The following is a 24,506-nucleotide window of genomic DNA, read 5'->3' on the forward strand; positions in this document are numbered from 1 at the left end:
CTATCTGCCCTTGCCCTTGAATTTTCCTGGCGTGGCTCCAGTCTTTTGCTTCTTCTTAGCGGATCCTTTGGTCTGAGGCTCCTTGCGTTTGGAGGACAGTGATCCAGTGTGAGGTTCCTTGCGTTTGGAGGACGGCGATCCAGTCTGAGGTTCCTTGCGTTTGGAGGACAGCGATCCAGTGACAGAGAAGAAGGAGTCCAGACGACCCTGTGTGCTGCCCTGCCTGCTTCTCAAGATCTTCTTACAGCCGTTACGAATCCTGTCCTCACTGAACTGCTTCTCCTCAACCATGAACTGCACCAGCTTGTCCTCGTCCGGCTCGCTCCACTTGAGCTCCAGCATGGAGCAGTCCACCACGTCAGGCTTCAGAAACATCTCCCTGGCCTCCCTGAACAGCCAGTCCTCTGGAGCAGGATGCTTCTTGGGGTCGATGTTGTCCAGGATCTCCTCGATGGAGCCATGCTGTTTGATCAGGTCTATGGCTCTTTTTGGGCCGATCCCCTTGATGGTCCTGCAGTAGTCACACCCCAGCAGAATGCACAGGTCTATGAACTGCTCGTTGGTCAGACCAATTTCTTCTAGAAGACGATTGAAGTGGAACTCCTGGATCGGTAGCTTCTTTGCCTCGCTGGCGGTGAGGTGTCTCAGCAGGACGCCTGTACCAAACGTCAGTCCGTCCATATCTTCTGTCGCCATAGCAAAGACCTTCCCTGCTTTGACCAGGGCAGCACAGCTGGCCTCTGCTTCGCAGGGAGCCTCGACATAGGGCACCCCCATCAGGGTCAAGAGCTTCTTGCACTCTTCGTTGTGTTGCTTGGTGACTTTGACCAGTCGCCTGCTGAACTTGTCAATGTTCTCCCGCACCCCAGCTTCTTGCGCCTGAGCAAGCAACTTCTCAGCTTCGGCTCTCCTCTCCACTCTCTTCTCCAACTCGCCAGACTTGAGCTGTGGAGGCTTGCCATCAAACACGTACACAGGCTTGAGTCCATGCTCTAGCATGCGGACTGTCCGGTAGAACATTCCCATCAAGTGGCTCGTTGTCTCTCCGTCCTCGTTATGCAGTACGTTGCCGTCCTGACGGACAGCAATCAGGAACTGATAGATGCACATGGAGGCATCAATAGCAATCTTCCTCCCAAAGTAGCTCTTCATCTCATGCTCCTTGATGGCACCAGGCGCCTGCTCAGCGATCAGCCTGGCGAGGCCGTGAATTCCCATGGCGAAGATCGGAAGGTGAACAACACGTCAAATCTCATGTAAATATGTTATTATGAAGAGTGTAGCACCGGTGCGAGGAAATCTATTTGATTCTTCCTTTAAGTTTGACAAGCAAATAAATGCAGTAGTAAAAGTTTCCAGATTCATATTTAATATTGACAAAATCATTCTTCTTTCAAAGATCTTGAGAAAGTCATCCATGCCCTTATCAGGGCATATAAGGCTTATATCCTCATAACGCCACAGGCAGGCTCCTCTCTTTGTTTAAGCCTGTAGCCCAATCAGGGACCAGCATCTCAGGCAACGCCATCATTAACAGCCAATGAGGGACCAGCATTCCTGGTGATGCCAGTGGTGAGCGCACTTCATAGTGCACAAGTAGGCCATACATGGCCTACTTGTGCACAAGACTGAGTGCAGTTCTAGTTGTGGGCTGGCTGAAGGCGAGAACACTATGCTATCTTCATTATTTAACTATATTAAGTTCTCCTCAAAAATGACGTAATTTATCAGTCAGGTTCTCCAAAAAAATGACGTACCTATTACGTAACCTATTCTCCTCGACAGTATAAAGGCAGTGCAGTACAAAAGACAGTATAAAAGATGAGGTGAAACCAAAATGGTAGATCTTTATGCCCATACATGGTGTTACATGAGAGCCCACACTGTTTCATAGGAACAGTATTTCTAGTTTGGGTTTGTTTTTGTAGACCTGACTGCAAACTTTGACAAATCTGATCCAGTCTGGGGTTTCAGCACCTGAGGTGATCTACAACAACTTATTATGCCATCATCCTCGACCTCTTTATGAAAAACTACTATTGATTGATTGATTGATTGAAGAGTTTATTAGCAGTTTATTAACATCAAGTACAAAAGCAGAAAAGGGGGAGGAAAAAAGGGGGGGTGGAAGCATGGGGGCGTAGTTTATTTACAAGTCTCGAGTAGCAGCTGCCTGAAGGTGACTTTTCATACCAATTTTGAAGGAGGCTAGGGATTTGCACTCCCGCTTGCATTCCACATGTTGGTGGTATAGCAGACAATCAGACATATCCATGTCGATCACATGACTGTAGAGATACTGTCTACCAATTTGCGTGATTTTTGGACAAAATCTGTAGGAGTAGTCTACTGGCCAAAAGGTAGTTTTGCACAAATTGGCCTCCTGGTGGCGCTAGAACAGACCCATGTGAAAATTGTGGGGCAGAGGTTCTGAATTGGCATCCAGGGAGTGCGCTTACAAAGTTTGAAAATGATTGGTGGAGTTATAGGTAAAACCACAAATCGGCCTGTTATAGCGCCACCATGAGGCTGATTTCAAAAATGTGAAGTGGCATTTCTTCCTCGGCCTAGTGGGAACGTGTGTGCGTGTGATTTCATGTTAGTTGCACTCTGCGTTTGTGATTTGAGGTATTTTGTCCAAAATGGACCAATCTTACAAACTTTGAAAGCCAATCTCAGCCAATCAGGATGGAATATGGACAATCAGACAGATCTGTGTCGATCACATGACTGTAGAGATACTGTCTACCAATTTGCGTGATTCTTGGACAAAATCTGTAGGAGTAGTGTACAGAAATGTGTTTTGCAAACATCGGCCTCATGGTGGCGCTAGAACAGGGCCATTTGAAAAATGTGGGGCAGAGGTTCTGAATTGGCATCCAGGGAGTGTGTGTGCTGTGTGCTCATTTTGGCAGCGACCGGGCCAACGGCACCGAAGATTAGCTGGTAACAAACTCGGAGGACGGACGCACGGACGGACGGACGGACGGACGGACGGACGGACGCAAGCACGCACGGACGGACAGGGGTGAAAAGATACTCTCCCCCTGCATTCGGCTGGTGGAGACTAAAACATTATTTCAGGAACCAGCACTGACATCATTCCTTGGAATCCTTGGTACTGAGAAATGAAAGTATGTCAGTATCTATGATGTCAGTGGTTTTTGCCCTCCCAGGCTCTGCCTCTGGACCCTCCTCCTCCCTCCGACGTGATGACGTCAGTGTTTTGACGCTGTATGTAAAGCCATGCGGGCCTTGGAAATGTTCCACACACTGCTCTGTGGCGGCGTGTGGACACGTATGGACTCAGGGCTACGGGCAATTTTTACAACATTTACCAATAGAAAACCTGCACTTTCCTTCGTGGTTTACACTCAGACCAGGGCAGACGGCCTGCTCGAGAAATCAGTTTTTAAGCGAGCAGTTGGACCTGGAAGAAGGAACAACACCGGCTTCGCATCCTAGTCTGTCTTCAGTGTGCGAAGCGTTTCACGTGGGCAAAGCATTGCGGAACTTGGAGCCTGCTGCACATTTATCATAGCATCTTTACCCCGATCGGCTGTTTTTATACATTTGTAGTGTGAGAAATCGCGGTGAAAAGCATGATGATGGCAACCTTGATTTTAGAAGACGGATCCACGTTCAGAGGCCGCCTTTTCGGTGCAAATGTGTCAGTTTGTGGAGAAGTTGGTAAGTTAAGAATAAGATGCTCTCTCCTTCTCACATCTGGATTTGAGTGGATTCAGTAGCACCAGGTCTTAGTAGTTAGAAATCCCTACCCCCAAATAAATTATGTGCTTTTTTCTTTTTGGTCCAATCGTTGAGGCCGTCTACTCTGTCTGTCTGTGTCAGCCTCTGAACAAAAAAAAGAATCAAGTTTCTTTTTATGAGCGTGAGAACAGTGAGTCATCCATCCATCCATTCATTCATTGATTCTCACTCAATAGCGCCCTCCTCTGGCTGGTTGCTGTGCTGTTGAACTCATCCACCCCTCTCCCTGTACTCTGTGATCCACCCCCAGTTGTATAAAGAATTCCCGCTCTGACTGACCCCCATCAGATCAGTACATCCAGATCCACTCTGTTCTTGGTCACACTGACTGGCACAGATAACACGGACCCCCATTTGAAAAGAGATGCCAGGGACCCCCTATGAGAGAAGATGTTCTGGCTCTAGGCTCTCTCTCTCTCTTTTCCTTTTTCTGCTTTTGAAATTGATGTAATCCTAGATAAAGTACTATGTTCTATCCTTCTGTCTTTCAATGTTATGAGATACTTAAAGTGGTTCCTGTGTAAATAAGCCGTAAGGCTTTATAGGATCTCCTTTTAGTTGAACGTGTACCAGTGATTTGTGCTGTCATGAAACTGTACTTTTTTCTATTGCAAACTGCTAATAAACTCTTCAATCAATCAATCAATCAATAGCAGTGATTCCCAACCACTTTAATTTCAAGGACCCCCTAATTCATGCCATTTCTATATCTGAGAACCCAATTTATATTGTAAAATCAATGTTAATTCAACTCTTGAGTGTTGAAATGCGGGTTCCATTTGGTTCCACATGTGCACTCTGAGTTACGGCCCCATAAGGGTCCATTTGGTTCCCAACTATCATTTAGCTGGGGACCCCATGGAATTCCCTCAAGGACCCCTGGGGGTCCCCGGACCTCACTTTGAGTACCAATGCTTTACATCATCTTAATGAGAAAGGCTTCTAAAGTGGTGTGACATGTAGATTATTATACAGCAACCACCTTGCTTAATTTGAGAAAAGAACTAAAATCACAATTTATTCACACAATAATAACGAGTAGGCTGCTATATCAATAATCTATTTATTACACTACACCTGCATATAGTTGGGTGGTTGCAACGCATCATGTCCCTAATAGAGATGTTACCGATCAATCGGCAATGGATCGGATCGGGCCGATCAAAGCGTGATCGGCGATAATCGGTGGTTTAGATCAAAAGGTAAATTCACCGATCCGATCCGATCGGTGCATCCGATCAACCAGCCGTTCAGTATGCCCACTTGAGGCCATTTTGGGGTATTGATTTCCACAGTGCTGAAGGAATAATTAGTTACTGCTATGATAATAAATACATAGTAATGCTAGTAAATAACTATAAGGCAAATATATAAATGAATTCATGAGTGAGTGAATGAATGAATTAAAGTTAAAACATTAACATTTAGAAAATATAAATAATAACTTGATCGGATCGGTGATTGATCGGGATCGGGTGATCAAAGTTTTGTGATCGGTGCTCGGTGATCGGTTCCAAAAAACCTGATCGGACCATCCCTAGTCCCTAATTTTAGTCTAGTTCTTTGATACATTTAAGAATGTATTACTATTTTACAACTGGGTCAGGCAGTGCCACCTGCACACCATTAGCTGACTCAGCAGGCATACCGTATATACAGTAAAGTCATATCATCTCCATATTAGGTCTAAGTACAAGCAAGGTCATTAGAAAATAATACTACAGTTACTACATTTAAATTGTGGCACAATGAACTTTAACCGTTTTTACATTGAGAGTGTAAAATGGTTGTTTATCGTACAAAGTGCTCCTTTTTTCTTTCAACATTTTAAAAATGGCAAAAATGGCAGATATAGAGAAGCTGATGTTTTGTGACACTAAAGACGAGGTTATAAAACAATATATACAATAGTCATTGCCTAGTCAATTTAGGCAATTATAAAAATCTATTTGAATTTTTTTCTGGTCAATTTGCTGATGTATTAAAAAATAAAACAAATTATAAAAAGACCCTGCTTCTCTATTAATTTGAAAAGGTAATTAATAGAATAATTGGCAAAGAAAATAATTGATCGTTGCAGCTCTAATGTGTTACGCTCACATCTGTCGGTATGTGTCCAGTGTTCCAGACGGGCATGGTGGGGTATCCAGAGGTCCTGACGGACCCGTCCTACCGCTGCCAGATCCTGACCTTCACCTACCCCCTGGTGGGCAACTACGGAATCCCCCAGGATGAGGAGGGAGAGTTTGGGCTGAGCAAGGTGGGCCAGGAGAGAAATGATACCCTGTGTGTACATGCTGCTGATGGTCAGATACTTAAAGGAGTAGTTCACTCCCAAAATGACTTTTTTTCTATTGATTACCCATGCCACGGAGACTTGAGTTCAACAATATTTTTTTGTATTTGTCGCAATGCTAAGACAAAAATGTGATTATAGTAAATTTACCCCGATTGATTCTGGATGGGGACCCAAATGCATTCGGGTCCCCATCCGGAATAAATGGGGGTAAATGTATTGTAAACAAATTATTGTCTTAGGAATGTGACAAAAAACAAAAAAATGTATTGAACTCAAGTCTCCATGGCATGGGTAATCAATAGAAAAAAAGTCATTTTGGGGGTGAACTACTCCTTTAAATCTCTGGCTTGTGAAATGTTATGCCTCTGATGAAATGGGCCTAGATGCGTTGTTATTGTATACTAATTAACAGCCATAAGATGCAATTTATTGTGTGTGTGTGTGTGTGTGTGTGTGTGTGTGTGTGTGCGTGTGCGTGTGCGTGCGCGTGCGTGCGGTCTCCCTAGTGGTTTGAATCTTCAAAGATCCACGCTGCAGCGTTGATCGTAGGAGAGCTGTCACAGAACCCCAGTCACTGGAGCTCAGCCATGTCCCTGGACACCTGGCTGAAAGAACAGGGCATTCCCGGCATAGAAGGTCAGTGACAAGACCTTTGGATGCTACTGTCAGTTAAGTCAGTTATGGTTTGATGACTGACACAACTACATATTGTATTTAATGACCACACATAATGACAGATCTGTTAGATTGTTCCAGCTTCTCTAATCTCGAGCGTGTAGGAAATACGTTTTTCCTACTAGCCAGAGTGGAAGATGGTCTCCATAATTGTAAGAAGAATCATTAAATATATAAATGCTGCTACAGTAAGTAACACAATAAATAGAATAATTTATGGATTTGGCGCTATGATCGGGAATATCGGTATCGGCAGATTGGAGCATCTCTAATTATCAGTCAATAAAAAATATTTGACAGCCCAGAAAATTGTATATGTGTGTGACCATTTCACCTCCTGCATCAACTCCAGGTGTTGACACCCGTCGTCTGACCAAGAAGATCCGTGAGAAGGGAACCATGCTGGGGAAGCTGGTGGTGGACGGAACACCACCAGACAGCGTTCCCTTGGACAACCCTGACCAGAGCAACCTTGTCCAGGAGGTGTCCATGAAGGTATCAATCTGGTTATAATTACACCCTCTCCCTGCCTCACTGGCAAGACAATAGCGACATTAAGCAGACCTTTTCTACTACCGCAACGTGAGGTGGGACTACGGCTGCTATGACGTAATCGCCGTAGCGATCGAAATGGTTAAGCAAAGCCTCGGCGGCGACGGGTTCCCACCCCTTTCATTGAACGCTTTGGTTCCCATGGCGACGCGTACACGCAGCAGACGGAGTAGGCGCTACGTGGGAAGGGACCGTCTGCCGTAGTAGACACGGCCGCGGCGACGGCAGGTTTATCTATCGAGCGCAGATCATTTCCGATTACCGTTGTCATCTGCCGTTGCCGTAGCGTTGCTTAAACTGGCTATTCCCAAATTGTCCAGGAAGCTGCATATTTGGTTACTGGGAACACTGGCTTCTACACAAAGACAGCTCAGCAGCAAACAAACAAACAGGTCTTCACAATTGACATAGATTATTTTTTAAGACAGGTAAAATAATATATATACTGTATGCTTGTCTACACTATTCTCAATCAAAATAAAATAAAATGCTGATTTAAAGACATCCATTACATCATAATTACAATTACACTCAGGACAGAAAGAGGAGAGCAGAGAGGGGATAAAGACAGAGGAATAAATAAATTACCCTAAACAAGGCACACAAGTTGACACAACTAGTCTGGGAAAACGCTTGCAAGCGTTGACGCGACTGTGTCATTAAAAAACCTAAGGTATGGAGCCCAGATCTTCATGAACTGTCCAGTTGAAGAGTGAAGCATACTGTACATGTCAGGTATTCCAGAGTGAAACACTCCATAACTAACGTATCCCAACTAGTCTTAGTGGGAGGTTTGTCTCTTATCCAGGACATGAATATATTCTTTCTGTCAGTGAAAGCAAGGATGTCATACAGCCTACGGTTGCTACAATAGCAACAATAGTTGCATCTTGGATCGGGTGACCCAGAAGCAAAGAAGAGCGGGTTCGTATGTAATACCACACCCAATATGTCTTGCATATCCTGTAAAATAATCTGTCCAATATGCCTGTATTTTATAACAGGACCAAACACAGTGAGTGTAGGTCCCTACTGACATTTTACATTTTAGGCACATACAGTAGGTGATAACTGCGGGTTCATATTATGCCTTCTGTTAGGAGAGATTTGCAATCTGTGTAAGATTTTAAACTCTTTATATGAGCATAAAAGGGACACAGACAGACGGTACTCTGACAACGGGTATAATGGGTACTGCATAACAAGGTGGGGCATGTATTAGGGAATGTATCGTTCCCAACTTGCATCGTTCCCGAGTAGGCCAGTACCCAACTGGCACTGTTCTAGTTCTTATAAAATGACCCACTCTTTTGACATGAACGCACATTATGTTTGACTGAAAGCACCTTTGTTTCTAATATCATCTGTCTGCGTATCATCATCTGTCTAATAAATCCTGTTGGTTCCTTGTCAGGAGCCCAGAGTGTTTAACCCCAGTGGGAGTATCAGGATCACAGCAGTGGACTGTGGCATCAAGTACAACCAGATCCGCTGCCTGGCCCAGAGAGGAGCGTGTGTGACTGTGGTACCCTGGGACCACCCTCTGAACAACGCAGGTTACTGCAACACTGACATTTGCCTGAATGTGACTTCCTTCCTGTGAATAACTTCATTTGATTCCAGGGCTGTCATAATTATTACATAATCGTCTAATCGCAATTATTTGACATGATCGCAATTATTTTGTGATAATCGTCATAATCATTTACATGTTGAAAGATGTTTATATACGTTCAAACATTGAAAAAATAGTGGAATTATCAGACCTACAAGCTCACAACGTGTAGCGCTGCGACGCGTTGTGAGATTGTAGATCGTCTATTTCCACTATCAATGTTCTTTTTAAAGTGTAAAGTTGTGAAATCCTTCATTTCTTTGTATATTTAGGTTATGTGTCATATCTGCCATGTGCAATTTCAAAGCCTACAAGCCAAACCGAAATGTAATTGTCAATGACAAAAACACAATTAAATCGTTAATCGCAATTATTTGAGAGACAATTAATAGTCATGTAAAATGTCATAATCGTGACAGCCCTACATGAAGTACAGGCCATCTGTTCATTGTCAGATTCAATCAAATTAACGACGCTTGGATACTTTTCGAAACAAAATGTGTTTTATTGGGTGTTCGTGCAACTTTCTTTGTGTGTGAGGAGTGTGCAACCAACCATCATTAATATGGTTCCTGTATTAGCATAGTATTTTCTTTGTGAATCAGCAATATAATGTTGGTTTTCGTGCTCTCTAGACTTTGACGGCCTCTTCATCAGTAACGGACCAGGCGACCCCAAGCATTGCCAGGTCACCATAGACAACGTGAAGGCGGTGGTGTGCGTCGACCGTCCCAAGCCCGTGTTTGGCATCTGCCTCGGACACCAGCTCCTCTCGCTGGTCATCGGCGCAAAGACCTTCAAGATGAAGTCAGTAGCTATTACCTTTTTTTTTCTCTTTTAGATAATTTCTTCCGCAGGTAGTGACTGTCTGAGATAGACCAGAGAGGTGAGGGAGAGAGGGAAATGATACAATCCTCAGGTAGTTCTATTTATGTGGTAGGTAGGCACTCTTAAAGGGCCTACACCATGCTTTTAAAACTATATTTTTTGTATAAATATATGCTCAAAATTGAGTCTATAGGCCCATTCCCACTGGGCCAGATAACAGATATCTGGAGATATTTCTCCAGATATCTGTTATCTGGCCCAGTGGGAATGGGCCTTAAGACAGGTTTTAACCCTCAACAAACACTCTGACCATTCTTTTTGTTTGTTCTAGCTCTACTATAATGAGGCTCTCCAGCTGCAATACCAAAACGGCCTCTGTTTGCTCAGGGGCGCATCTAGTGGGGTTTTTCCACCCCTCCCCCCTCCCCTCCTCTTCACTCCTCCCCGGACCCCACGTTGACAACAAATAATGTTAATATTGGGCCAATACAAAAATAGGATAATGTTGCAGCTCTGATTATAGCCTACTGTAGGCCTATGTTGTATGTTATAGGCCTACTGTCAAATGACACAGGGCGACCGTTGCTAGACCAGACATTACTGAAAGTTAATCTACATTAGACAATCAACCCCACCTGCATTGTATTTATGTATAAAAAAAAAAATGTTTTGAAAAAAAATGTTTGAGAAAAAAAAAATTTTTTTTTTGAAAAAAGTTATTGAAAAAAAAAGTTTTTTGAAAAAAAAAGTTTTTGAGAAAAGTTTTTTTGAAAAAAAAAGTTTTTTTGAAAAAAAAAAATTTTAGAAGATGGATAGAAGGTGCCAGTGGGACCCCAAAAAAAGGTTTTAAAATAGAAAAAGTGAAAATTCATGGTGTAGGTCCTTTAACAGGTTAGACTCCAGGACACTCAATGTAGTTTTTTTGTGTTTGAGGAGCAGGATACATTCAGCCACTAACATGCTTTTTTTCCCTCTGAGTGAGTGTTTATGAAAACCTTGTTGGGAGCTTTAGCCTTCATCTCTCCACATTTGATGTAGAATTGTAGATTAACTGAAAATTCGGCTTATAGTTGGCTCGAACTTATTGATGCTTTTCCTTCCCTGCTGCCTACAAGGTAAATAGGAGTTAAAGACACAAACGTCATTTTCGCTATCTTGCAATTCCAACCGGCAGATTTGTCGCACCATGGGTGCCAAACTGCAGCCGGAAGTTTGGTAGAATGCACTGGAGTCAGTGGAAGCCTGTGGAGCAGCCTGGGAGCAGCTCATGAATAAACACTATTCATGAACAATTGAGACCTTTATAATACATACTGAACTCAGGAAAATAAAAGAAGGCATGTCACACATTTTTTGTGTTGATTTTATAGCAGTATCTAAAGAGCAAAAAGTGTGTTTCTAAACATGCCAAGTATCGCGAGAATATCCACCGTTTCCTGTCTGGGAACCAAATCTTGCGATACTTCGGAGACAGAAACGATTATTATTTACTGTTATTATTATTATTTCATTATGTACTGTGCACATCAAAAAGCGAGTGATTGTGAAAATTCCTTTGATATGTTTTCTTTGATATTCCTGAACAGATTATATGACAAAGGTCTCAGTCGTTCATAAATAGTGTTTGTTCCAGCCAGGTTTGTTCATGAGCTGATCTAGCCGGCTCCATTCACTGTCACATATTTCATCGCACTTCCGGTGCGAGTTCTGGCACCCATGGTGTCATTGCTGGACATGGTGCATCCCCCGTTGTCACGTCACGTGATATCTCTTCCTTCCATACATTCCTTGGCTGCCTAGAGCCCACCTCAATCCTGTCTCAGGTTTAGAAGAGACTCCCAACCCTAACGAGATGGAACACATTTCACCCTAGCCCTGACTTTCACCCGTCTCTTCTCCCACACCCAAACAGCCTTCCTTTTGTGGGAGCGTCGTAGTGTGAAATTTCCATTTCTGCTGATCTCTGCAGTCTGGACTCTTTCTTGCAAACTAAGTTGTCAGATCACCACGATTGTTATAATAACACGATGGGGACTCCAGCCTTTGTTTCGATAAGTCTCTTGGCTTCGCTACTTGGTCAGCGCTGGGTTTCAAGGTCAGAGGGAGCACAGAGTGCTCCTGTTATCCTGTTGGAATGTTGTAGATTGTAAGTCTGGACAGACGGTGAGACGGAGATGCACGGGCAGCAGATCGGGAGGACGGTTCACAGGGTTTCTCTGTTTGGAACTCTCACACTGCTATCGGCCTACTTTGACTTAGGAATTGTGGAGAGTACTGTTAAGAGAAAATGTGTATATACTGTTGTGTATACTATATATATTTATTTTCTTCTAAATTACAAATGTTTTATGTACATGCAATATTATGTATACTTCTCTAAATGTGTTTAATTACTATATCAAAATCGTCTATGCCTGCCATTTTTTTCTCAATGTATTTGCATTTATGTAATGCACATTGTAGGGCCACTAGGGCGGTGTTAATATTTTGATATGTGTTATCACAAATCAGCCCAAAGCAACAGTAGATTTCTACTGTTACTACTCTGTACTTGATCTCTACCTTTATGTGTATTTTAGTTTCATCCCTACTACCATCTTAACCCATCTAGTTGCATGTCTGTCGGAGTTCAGACTTCACATTTAGAGCCAAGTAAGTAAGCCTTGCCAAGCCATGAGGCCCATAGGGCAGGAGCCTATTGCCTGATTCTAGATAGATGGATGGATGGATAGATAGATAGATAGATAGATAGATAGATGCTTTATTTGTCCTTGCGGAAATTCTTTTTGCACCAAGCGGTCATCAGGAGGACACAAAACCACAACCCACATAATACACAAACACAATACATGAATGACAAGACAGAACTCACAATTCACTGACAACATGTTACAAAACGAGAATAGGCTACCACCAGTCATAATAACATTTTATGCACGGAACTGAGATGGGGCTTGTTTGTTCAAAAGCTCTATACGTGTGAGGGACAAATGTCCTCGAAGCCCTCGCCTTCAACGCAGGTACTGTGTACCGTCGTCCTGAGGGTAAGAGGTTATATTGACTGTATAATGGATGTGTTCTATCCCTAGATCCCCGGGTCTCATACATTGAGGTCATACTTTCCAGCCGTACCCCAGCTATCTTGCTGGATACATTGACGATTTTATGGAGCCTGTTCTTGTTGACTTTCTTATAGATGGCATCGGTATTAGAATTCCATGTCTGTAGTCTGTAGTGTGCTTGATGTTCAAGTACACCCCCCGGACATGACGCTAGTACTGTAAGTCACGGGGACTTACCCCAATCCAACCCTTGATGCTGAGTAACATGGAGTGTGTTGATTCCCAGGTACGGTAACCGTGGCCACAACCAGCCTTGCATTCATAAGGGGACGGAGCGTTGCTTCATCACCAGCCAGAACCACGGCTTTGCTGTGGACCCCCAGAGCCTGCCCCCCGACTGGGACGTCCTCTTCACCAACGCCAACGACCACACCAGTGAGGGCATCGTGCACAACACACAGCCCCTGTTCAGGTGAAACACACAAGCTCTTACTGTACAAGGAACATGCTACACAACAATTACTATACAACTAGAAGCAGCGCTTCCGAGCACAGGTCTCCGCCAGGTCAGCTAGATTATTGTGGCCTTCCTGTGGAGCTGTAATCGGCCAAGTTAAAAGCGTGCCATGTCTTCTTCGGCCTTTCATGGCAATCAGACACTGATCTTTTTAATGCGAGCTGAGGGCTCTGGAGGTGTGGAGCATATTAATATCTGAAATTGACATGAATCCAAAATATTGGATAGTGCTGTCAAACAATGAAACTATATGGAATCTCTGAAAGGGTTATTGGGGTCCCTGCTTCATCTCTCTCTCAACTAAGGGGTCCTTGACCTGAAAAGGTTGAAGACCACCCCCCATTTTGGCTTCTCCTACAGTACATTTCATGTTTGTCCTGTTCTCCCTCCAGCGTCCAGTTCCACCCGGAGCACATGGCCGGCCCCACCGACCTGGTGGGCCTGTTTGATGTCTTCCTGGACACCGTCAGAGACCACAAGGATGGCAGGGCTGGCAAGACTGGTGAGGACACAACATGTCACCACAGTGACTCATGTACAGTACATGAGATTCCATTACTTAACTACAGGTGATGGAGGAACATCATCGCTCAGAAATCATTTTAATTCCGGGGGCGCCCGCTGGCCTACTGGTCCAGGCGCATACCACATAGACATTGCCACATAGGCATGTGGATGCCTGGCGGTGTCGCCGGTTCGATTCCCGATCCGGACGACCTTTGCTGCATGTCACTCCCCATCTCTCCCCCCATTTCCTGTCAGTCCTATCAATAAAGGCATAAAGCCCAAAAACAAATCTATTAAAAAAAAAAGAAATCATTCTAATTCCTACCCCCATGTAAAGGATCTTTGGGTACAGGTACTTTGGGAGTTTATTTGTCAAGTCATTTTTACAGGTTTATTTAGTTTCAGTTAAGCGACTTTGAGTTCTTACAAAAGCAGTATATACGTTTTATGATTACAATTTTCCATGTGTGCTTCATCTTTCCCATGTGTCCTTCATCATTAGAGGCAATATGTTCTAGTTTCAATTTCAGATAACGAGTAACAGAACTGTGTGAGTAATTTTTCTACACACTCAGACCTAATTCCAACCATTATAAATCTATTGTTCTCCACCAGTTAAGCAGCGGCTGACAGACCACCTCACGTTTCCATCTCCCAAGCCTGAGGAGATCGTCCGGCCCAGGAAAGTCCTCATCCTGGGTTCTGGAGGCTTGTCCATCGGTCAGGCGGGGGAGTTTGACTACTCAGGCTCCCAGGTGAGTTGGAGAATTTATTCTTAAAGGTGATACACCATGCATTTAAAAAGTAGTTATGTCATATTGTTTATGTCCCAAAAACGTTTTTCAAAAGGTTTGATATGAGGCTAAATTACCACTCCTAAATAGAGAGCCTCTCTCATTTTTGAATGGCTCTCAGAGCATTTTCAGCTGCAGTACCACCTTTGGCCTGAACTGCGCCCCCCCCCCCCCCCCCCCCCCCCCCCCCAAAAAAAAAAAAAAACTTTTTGAAAAAAAATTTTTTTTTGAAAGAAAACATTTTTTTGAATTTTTTTTTTTTTGTGATGACGTCACAATCGGCAGCAAATCTGGACAGCCTGTTTTGAGAACCCGTGGGATACTTTTAACCTTCGCCTTCTCAAAACCAGAGAAAGACACAACGGTCAGAAATGGGACTTTGTGAGGATAGAAGGTGCTAGTGGGACCCCAAAAAAAGGTTTTAAAATAGGAAAAGTGAAATTTCATGGTGTATCACCTTTAACTATCCCGGATATGAGGTTCCCCAAGTTGACCTCAGGTTTAGGGCTGTCACGATTATGACATTTTACATGATGATTAATTGTCACTCAAATAATTGCGATTAACGATTTAATTGTGTATAGTCGTTGACGGTTACATTTCTGTTTGGCTTTTAGGCTTTGAAGTTGCACATGGCAATCATGACACATAACTTAAATATGCAAAGAAATTACTGACATATTTGACAATTTTATACCTTAAAAAAAGAACATTGATAGTGGAAATAGCAGATCTACAAGCTCGCATCGCATTGCGAGCATGTAGATCTGCTATTTTCGCAATAGAACTGTGTTATACAAAATGTAATGCCTCAACTCTTAGTGCCTGTCAGGGTTAAAAAAAATATGATTATTTCTGGGGGTCCTCAGTTAAAATATGATTATTTTGGGGGGTTGCGGCCTATAAAGGTTGAGAACCACTGTTATAATTGGATTGATATTTGTCTGTCCAGGCTATCAAGGCCCTGAAGGAGGAGAACATCCAGACCCTTCTGATCAACCCCAACATCGCCACCGTCCAGACCTCCAAAGGCCTGGCAGACAAGGTCTACTTCCTCCCCATCACTGCAGAGTACGTCACCCAGGTGAGTGCACAGAACCAGCACTGGAACTCTTATTTAAAATCCATTTAAGCCTAGCATTATTGAATGCTTTAACTATTGAAAAATAGCAGATATACAAGCTCACAGCGCAGCACCAAGTGCCGCGCTGCGAGCTTGTGCTATTTTTGAAAAAGTCGTGAAAATGTGTGCAAATCTTTGATAGATAGATACCTTTATTATCCCTCAGTTGCCCAGAGGCAGCACAGCAGTATTAGGTTATTTACAAAGTTACAGAGAAGTAAGAAAGAGAAAAAGAAAATCAAGAACAGAGAAATGTAAAGAGCAAGGTAGATCAAGAGAGGGAACAAATAATATATAAATATATATATATATACATAAAGTGTCCTTAACACGTTGCAAGCCGCGGCAGAACCCTCTGAACAGAGGTAGCGCCGAAGAAATAAGCCATTTATTTACAAACATGTTTTAAAAAAACAAAGCCCACATGATAACAACACGTACTGGAGTGCTCGACACAGCGTACATATTCATCCTGCAGAGGTCGGCGATCTTACTTTGGCGAGGCGGAGGGGAGATCAATTCCATTCGTTTACGTGCGGCGAAGCAGGGAAAGGAGCGATAGAGAAGCGGCGCCCGAACGTGATTGAAACCGCGATCCACGAACAGAGACAAAGACCAGCCATCTTGTTTGAGCTTCTTGCTGAGTTTCAACACTGGGGAGAGGATGAGGCTCCTCCTGGCCAGCCATCCATCCAGAATGTGAGTCAACGGCGTGGCCTGCTGGATATTAGGAGTATCACACCCAGCACCAGAAAATGACTGTCAGAGCATATTAACCCTTTCAGATCGCTCCAAAAAGACACAGAGAAGAATTTCCGATGTTTTTTTTTTTTTTTATTATAATTTATATCAAAAGTCCGGGAATAGACGGCGTGGCTGATGGGACCCAGTAGGAAGTCCGAGGGAGTACGGCCAGGCTTAGAAGGTGTTAAGCACAACTATCAAAATAGTACAGTGTCCAAATTAAAAGTGACCATGTCACCATAGCAGTCAATGCTAGTTAGTGCAACAAGTATCTCAATGTCATGTCAAACACAAGCAAAAATACCCAAAACTACTAACACAACCTAATATTTGAATATATGTATTTTTAAAGCAAACTTTGGTCACTCAAACTTTGCTTTGGGTGGTCCCTGGAACTAAATATTTTGAGATGTCCTCTTTGTCCTGCCAGGTGATAAAGAACGAGCGTCCGGACGGCGTACTGCTGACGTTCGGCGGCCAGACGGCCCTGAACTGCGGCGTGGAGCTCACCAAGCGGGGCGTCCTGGAGAAGTACAACGTGCGGGTGCTGGGCACGCCCGTGGCCTCCATCGAGATGACGGAGGACAGGAAGGTCTTTGTGGAGAAGATGGAGGAGATCAACGAGCACGTTGCCCCCAGCGAGGCCGCGCTGTCCGTGGAACAGGTGAGGTCCTCACAAGGTCGCTCGCGCTCACACTAGGGATGGGGACGATATGAACATTTCATGTCACGATTATTGTGACCAAAGAAATTGCGATTGCGATCGATAATCAAAACATCCCCAACATCCATTATCCTGAGGCGGAACGTTTGTCAAAAAATAGCAGATCTACAAGCTCACAACGTGTTGCAATGGGACGCGTCTTACCTTAGCCCCACCCCCTTGTTTCCCCGATCCTGTACATAGTGTTTTTATAACTGCGATATTATTGAATGTTTTCTTTGCTTGCTATTTATTATGTCCATGAATTAAATACAGAGGACTTCCAATGTAAAAAAGACCGTAAAAGGTCTTATTTGAGGGTGTTTAATTGTACTTGTTCTGTACTACATTTCAATTGTATTGACTATACTTGTACTGTTCTCCATTTTTGTCTAATACAATAATCAATCAATCAATCCGCTGACTACATACTGTATTATTCTTCCCCAAACTTTAGGCGTTGGCGGCAGCAGAGCGCATCGGCTACCCCGTCCTGGTGCGCTCTGCGTTCGCCCTGGGCGGACTGGGCTCTGGGTTCGCCAACACGCGCGAGGAGCTGACCCCTCTGGTGACCTCGGCCTTCGCCCACACCTCCCAGGTCCTGGTGGACAAGAGCCTGAAGGGCTGGAAGGAGATCGAGTACGAGGTGGTCCGAGACGCCTACGACAACTGTGTGACGGTGAGTGGAGCAGAGAGCAGCCAGCAGCCACACAAAGACGTTTGAACGTTTTTGTTCCTTTGCAGGGCTGTCCAGGCAGTTACCTGAACATTTAGGCCTAGAATTATTTAATGCTTTAGCTATTGAAAAATAGCAGATATACAAGCTCAAAGTGTCGCCGTGAAAACAGGCAGATCTCTGCTTCCCTGGCGTTCTTTGCACCTTATTCATAGATAAAGCCCTTTTTATGTTTCAGCATGGAATAGAAATCAATGCAGCCAATGCAGCCCAGAACGGATGCAGCTGCATGTAACCAAGTTAACCCTTTGTCTCGTTCCTGAAACGAGACAACTCCTTTTGGCACAGCGACCCCCAGTGGCCGTATCTCGTTACTGAACGAGTTTGGGCCCTTGGGTGTTAAAGAGAAAACAATAAAAAAATAGGGCTAGGGTTAGGGTTAGCGAATATTCGACTTCCGTGAAGAACGTCGAATAGTGACTTTGATATTCGAATATTTGGTGAATGCCCTATTACACATTCATGTACAGTCAGGGGCGTCACAAGGGGTAGGAAAGTGGGACTGAGTTACTATAGGGCCCAAGGTGGAGGGGCCCTAGTAACTTTAGCTGTTGAAAAATAGCAGATATACAAGCTCACAGCGCGGCACTGCGAGCTTGTAGATCTGCTATTTTTGAAAAGTCGTGAAAATGTGTGCAAATCTTTGAATATATGTATTTTTTAAGCTAACGTTTGTAACTCAAATTTTGCTTCTGGGGGGTCCCTGGAACTAAATATTTTGAGATGGGGGTCCGTGGCTAAATACATATAATTTTGGGGGTCCTTCACTTGAAAAGGTTTGAGCATCACTGACATGGAAACATAGGTTTCTTGCACACATTTTCACAATTTTTCAAAAATAGCAGATCTACAAGCTCGCAGCGCGGCACTCGGTGCCGCGCTGTGAGCTTGTATATCTGCTATTTTTCAATAGTTAACATTCATGGGGGGCCCGCAGTGAATCCTTGTACCCAGGGCCCAGAATTTGGTGTGACGCCCATGTGTACAGTAACTGGTAACGGTAACTTGATTATGCTCAGCTAGTGTTCTTGTTCATGTTCCTGCCTAGGTGTGTAACATGGAGAACATCGACCCCCTGGGCATCCACACTGGGGAGTCCATCGTGGTGGCTCCCAGTCAGACGCTCAACGACTACGAGTACAACATGCTGAGAGACACGGCTATTAAAGTCATCAGACACCTGGGCATCGTGGGGGAGTGCAACATCCAGTACGCCCTGAACCCCGAGTCTGAACAGGTACGGGTAGGGTTGGCACAATTATTACATAATCGTCTAATCGCAATTATTTGAGGTAATCGCAATTATTTTTGCATAATCGTCATAATCGTTTCCATGTTGAGAAATGTTAATAATACTGTTGTTTCAAACACTTTCAAAAAATTAGTGGAAATAGCAGATCTACAAGCTCACAACGTGTCGCATCGCGACACGTTGTGAGCTTGTAGATCGGCTATTTCCACTATCAATGTTATTTTTTTTTAAGTATAAAGTTGTCAGGTGTCATAATTGCCAGGTGCAATAAAAGCCAAACAGAAATGTAATTGTCAACGACAAATACACAATTAATTCGTTAATCGCAATTATTTGAGTGACAATTAATCGTCATGTAAAATGTCATATCGTGACAGCCCTACGCACAGCTAGCGCTGCATTTCTAACCAGTGTTGTTATGTTGATACCGATGGCATCAAGAAAGTAAAATAATCACTGATTGATTGGCTAAAAAACTATGTATTGGTCTGGCTAAACCAATGTATCAGTCTAGCTCTATCAGGGTTCCCACGGTCATGAAATTCCTGGAAATATTTTGAAATTAGATTTTTTTCTTCTTTCCCAGTACCGGAAAAGTTTTGGAATTAATCAAGGGTCCTGGAAGGTCCTGGAAAAAATGGCTATGCATTGTTTTTAGTTGATTTTGTTAACTCATTTACTGCCACCATAAATCTACTTTGAGGGCTCCCTGCCACGATTGTCTTACCTTTTGACGTGGGCACGTGCTTGTCCATCGTGCACGATCCGCATGCACGCCACGATCCGTTTGCCGCGTGCACGCTTTATTTTTGCTACATTGCCTGTCTCTGGGCATTGCACATAGGAGTAAGCAATACGTTATTGCGCTGATTTATTGTTATATAGTCCTGGAAATTGGGTTAAATATTCTGGAAAAGTTGTGGAAATTCTTCGGAAATTCATTGGTAAAAATGGGTGGGAACCCTGCTCTATATTTGAGATGTACAGTAGTGGGTTGTACACAAAACTCACAGCCAGTCATAATATGTCAACGTCTCGTTACTCAGTATTACATCATTGAGGTGAACGCCCGTCTGTCCCGGAGCTCTGCCCTGGCCAGTAAAGCCACAGGGTACCCACTGGCCTACGTAGCTGCTAAACTGGGCCTGGGGATCCCTCTGCCAAGACTGAAGTGAGTAACACATGTTGAGATGTTTTTATTCTATAAATGGTAAATGGTGCATTTATATAGCGCTTTTATCAGAGGCGCTTTACAGAGATTGTGCATTACATTCACCCATGCAAGGCACCAACCTGCTCACCGGGAGCAACTAGGGGTCTCAAGGACTCTTCGACATTAACTCAGGGGGAGCCCGGATTCGAACTGGGAAGCCTTCGCGCTCTAATGACGGTTTCTCTACACCTGAGCTATGAGCTATGCTGCTATAATGACTAAAACCTTATTGCGACCGTAGGTCGCAGTTACTTGCACTCCTATACTATCCAAACCTCCACCGGCCGTCCGTCTGTCCCTCCCTCCGTCTGTCCGTCACGTCACTCGTCACACGTCACACGTCACACTTTTGCTCTGCTCATATCTCCGCAACCGTTGCCCCGATCCCCCCCGATCCATGCCCCCGGAGCTCCAGGGACCCCCAAGTCTCCCACAAATCGCACAAATCGGTACACAGTATGTCTACACTCATGTCATCAATATGGACCTGTCCCATATAGCGCCACCATCAGGCCGATTTCTTCAAACACATTTTTGGACACTGCTCCTACAGATTTTGCCCTAAAATCACACAAATCGGTACACAGTATGTCTACACTCATCTCATCAACATGGACCTGTCCCATTTAGCGCCACCTTCAGGCCGTTTTTTTAAAACACATTTTTGGACACCTACAGATTTTGCCCTAAAATCACGCAAATCGCACAGTATCTCTACAGTCAGGTAATGAAAACGCATCTGTCCCATCTAGCGCCACCATCAGGACTATTTTGGAAAAACAAATCTTTGGTGTAATTGTGGAGATAGGTCGCTTATCTCCCGATTAGGGAGTCTTACTGGTAGTTATATACCAGAATCCCCCCAGGGGTCTATAACTTGGCCCCCTACTTTTTCAATAATAGCAATTATTAAAAAAAACATGATTCTCTGTTTGTTTGAATGATCCTTAGAAATAATCAGTAGTTGTAGCCATATTCCATCATTAAAGTGTGTTGTTTCATGTAGGAACTCCGTGACCAACTCGACCACAGCCAACTTTGAGCCCAGTCTGGATTACTGCGTGGTGAAGGTGCCTCGCTGGGACCTCAGCAAGTTCCTCCGAGTGTCCACCAAGATAGGAAGCTCCATGAAGAGCGTGGGTAAGAATGAGTGTCCACCAAGATAGGAAGCTCCATGAAGAGCGTGGGTAAGAATGAGTGTCCACCAAGATAGGAAGCTCCATGAAGAGCGTGGGTAAGAATGAGTGAACACCAAGATAGGAAGCTCCATGAAGAGCGTGGGTAAGAATGAGTGTCCACCAAGATAGGAAGCTCCATGAAGAGCGTGGGTAAGAATGAGTGTCCACCAAGATAGGAAGCTCCATGAAGAGCGTGGGTAAGAATGAGTGTCCACCAAGATAGGAAGCTCCATGAAGAGCGTGGGTAAGAATGAGTGTCCACCAAGATAGGAAGCTCCATGAAGAGCGTGGGTAAGAATGAAGATAGGCAGCTCCATGAAGAGTGTGGGTAAGAATGAGTGTCCACCAAGATAGGAAGCTCCATGAAGAGTGTGGGTAAGGATGAGTGTCCACCAAGATAGGAAGCTCCATGAAGAGCGTGGGTAAGAATGATAGGCAGCTCCATGAAGAGCGTGGGTAAGAATGAGTGTCCACCAAGATAGGAAGCGCCATGAAGAGTGTGGGTAAGAATCAGTGTCCACCAAGATAGGAAGCTCCATGAAGAGTGGGTAAGAATGAAGATAGGCGGTTATTTAATCCTACATACTTATGTACCCTGGGAGTCTAGACTCTGCCACCTATTTCTTTCCCTCCATACCAAACCTTGCCGAAAATGCCGTATGTATTGTGAGCCTGTAGATTGACCGTTTTCTGTTATGCCATGCCCTGAAGAGGGATGCTATGGTTCTTGTGGTTAAGGTGAATAATATAGTCTTCTGGTATTTTGGCACAGTTAACACTTAGAACCACAGACTCTCTTGCTACCTTTCGCCGTGGACTGAAGACTCACCTTTTCAGACTCCACCTAAACCCTGAGCACTACAGAAAAATCAATGACCATACATGAAGCTAGTTAGCATTTGTTTTTGTTTTTAGGTTTTTAGAACTTTGATTATATTGTGTTTTTTTTTCTAGATGGATATCCATTTGCATTTGTTATATTGCTGTTGATGTACTGATATATTATCTTGTTTATTATTGTGATGTTTTTATCTGCTTATTGTAAGTCGCTTTGGATTAAAAGAGTCTGCTAAATGCCTAAACTGTAAACTGTTAATATTTTCACAGTTGTACAATGTTATTTGGTGATTAATGTAATTAACTGAGGTCTTAACATGTATTCTATCCAGGTGAGGTGATGGCTATCGGACGGAGCTTTGAGGAGGCTTTTCAGAAAGCTCTCAGGATGGTGGATGAGAACTGTGTGGGCTTCGACCACACCATCAAACCCGTCTCCGACGAGGTGAGACGGGAGACGCTCTGTGGGATCGTGTCTCTAGATCAGGGATTCTTCAACAGGGGGTCCGGGACCCCCAAGGGGTCCTCAGAGTTACTACAGATGGTCCTCCAAATCTGTGTTTGATAGAAACTTTTTTTCTCCTTTTTTATATCAACCACTTGAACCCTAGTGTCCATATTCTGAGAACTTTTGCCAAAAATAGCAGATCTACAAGCTGAGCTTATAGATCGGCTATTTTCGGCAAAGAAGTTTGGTGTAGAGGGGAAAAGGAGCAGACTTAAGTACAGAGTGAAAGGTCAAGTATTAAGTATTGACGGTTCAAGTGGTTAAATATCTGAAAACACAAATTGACATGAATCCAAAACACACCGATGATTGTGCTGTCAAACATTGAAACTATATGGAATCTACGAAAAGGTGGGGGTCTCTGCTTCATCTCTCTCTCAACTAAGGGGTCCTTGGCCTGAAAACGTTGAAGACCCCTGCTCTAGATGAGACGAGATATCATCTGAGATTTGGGATATAGGAATATTGTCATATGGCCATAAGTGTTGATTTTCCTGGTTTGCATCACTTCAGCCATTTTTTATACTTTCACAAATGGTGAACTAGATCAAATCTACACACTCACAGTTGCGTTGTGACACACTACACACTCACTGTTGCGTTGTGACACATTGTGGAGGGTTTTGAACTTGTAGCTCCAATTGTTTTGTCATTGTGGATCACTAGCATCCTTTAAAATCGCCCTGAAAAACCACTTACAGGCAGCAGCCGTTCGCAACTGGTAAAAACAAACATAGCCCAGCCCTCCCCTCCCCTGACCCCTCTTTGTATTTACTTACTGTACAGTATGATGTTTTTTATTTTTAATAGTTTTTCTTTTCCTGACTATATCTACTACATAGTACTGTGTTCTATCCGTCTGTCATTCAATGTTATATGAGATACTTCAATGGTTTCCTATGGAAATAAGCTTAGTCTTTTCTAGGATCTCCTTTTAGTTGACCTTGTACCAGTAAACTGTACTTTTTCCTATGCAAACTTCTTCTAATAAAGTCTTCAATCAATCAAATCAATCAATCAATTCGTTCCCCAGGAGCTGCAGATTCCCACTGACAAGCGTATCTTCGTCCTGGCGGCGGCCCTCAGAGCAGGCTACGCCGTGGACCATCTGTACGAGCTCACCAAGATCGACCGCTGGTTCCTCCACAAGATGAAGAACATCACGGACCACGAGCACCTGCTGGAGACCTACAAGCAGGTCAGGATGGCAAATAGAACGGTTAAAAGGAAAAATAATATTCTACAGTATCTGTACTGTCTGTCCCTTCTTAGACTAGGGAGAATTGGTAGGTCACGCCAGAGTGGTTCATTTCAATTCATGGTGTCTTGTTTACGATATTCCTCCATTCAGGACGAGAGTGCCATGCCTCCAGACGTGATGAGGAAGGCCAAGCAGTTGGGCTTCTCCGACAAACAGATTGCACTGGCTGTGCAGAGGTGTGTGTGTGTGTGTGGAAGGATCATTTAGCTAAATTGTTACATGTTAAAGGTGATACACCATTCATTTAAAAAGTATTTATGTCATATTGTTTATGTCCCAAAAACGTTTTTTTCAAAGGGTTTGAGGCTAAATTACCACTCCTGAATAGAGA

At 43.8% G+C, this 24,506-nt stretch overlaps 2 protein-coding genes across 3 annotated transcripts in view; one reads left to right on the forward strand and one right to left on the reverse strand.

The window, feature by feature from the left end:
• Positions 1 to 1,218, reverse strand: LOC308301163 (flap endonuclease 1-like; the record flags this gene model as incomplete). Its single annotated transcript, XM_080745056.1, has 1 exon — positions 1 to 1,218. The coding sequence occupies one exon, from the start codon at positions 1,216 to 1,218 to the stop codon at positions 1 to 3; it is 1,218 nt and encodes a 405-aa protein (XP_080601182.1).
• A 2,104-nt stretch (positions 1,219 to 3,322) lies between these two features.
• cad (carbamoyl-phosphate synthetase 2, aspartate transcarbamylase, and dihydroorotase) overlaps positions 3,323 to 24,506 on the forward strand; it is a 60,701-nt gene continuing 39,517 nt past the window's right edge. For both annotated transcript variants that reach the window (XM_080744542.1, XM_080744543.1), the window contains exons 1-18: positions 3,323 to 3,690; positions 5,892 to 6,031; positions 6,577 to 6,706; positions 7,098 to 7,240; positions 8,712 to 8,853; positions 9,548 to 9,719; positions 13,089 to 13,274; positions 13,712 to 13,821; positions 14,442 to 14,581; positions 15,573 to 15,704; positions 16,918 to 17,151; positions 17,648 to 17,869; positions 18,975 to 19,163; positions 20,225 to 20,349; positions 21,398 to 21,531; positions 22,739 to 22,851; positions 23,948 to 24,112; positions 24,266 to 24,351. In XM_080744542.1, coding sequence (XP_080600668.1) covers positions 3,603 to 3,690; positions 5,892 to 6,031; positions 6,577 to 6,706; positions 7,098 to 7,240; positions 8,712 to 8,853; positions 9,548 to 9,719; positions 13,089 to 13,274; positions 13,712 to 13,821; positions 14,442 to 14,581; positions 15,573 to 15,704; positions 16,918 to 17,151; positions 17,648 to 17,869; positions 18,975 to 19,163; positions 20,225 to 20,349; positions 21,398 to 21,531; positions 22,739 to 22,851; positions 23,948 to 24,112; positions 24,266 to 24,351 — 2,651 coding nt within the window. In that variant the 5' untranslated portion in view covers positions 3,323 to 3,602. The remainder of the gene's footprint in view (positions 3,691 to 5,891; positions 6,032 to 6,576; positions 6,707 to 7,097; positions 7,241 to 8,711; positions 8,854 to 9,547; positions 9,720 to 13,088; positions 13,275 to 13,711; positions 13,822 to 14,441; positions 14,582 to 15,572; positions 15,705 to 16,917; positions 17,152 to 17,647; positions 17,870 to 18,974; positions 19,164 to 20,224; positions 20,350 to 21,397; positions 21,532 to 22,738; positions 22,852 to 23,947; positions 24,113 to 24,265; positions 24,352 to 24,506) is intronic.

Source organism: Nannobrachium achirus (assembly GCF_963921795.1).
Source record: "Nannobrachium achirus genome assembly, chromosome: 16".
In the NCBI taxonomy this organism is placed as follows: domain Eukaryota; kingdom Metazoa; phylum Chordata; class Actinopteri; order Myctophiformes; family Myctophidae; genus Nannobrachium; species Nannobrachium achirus.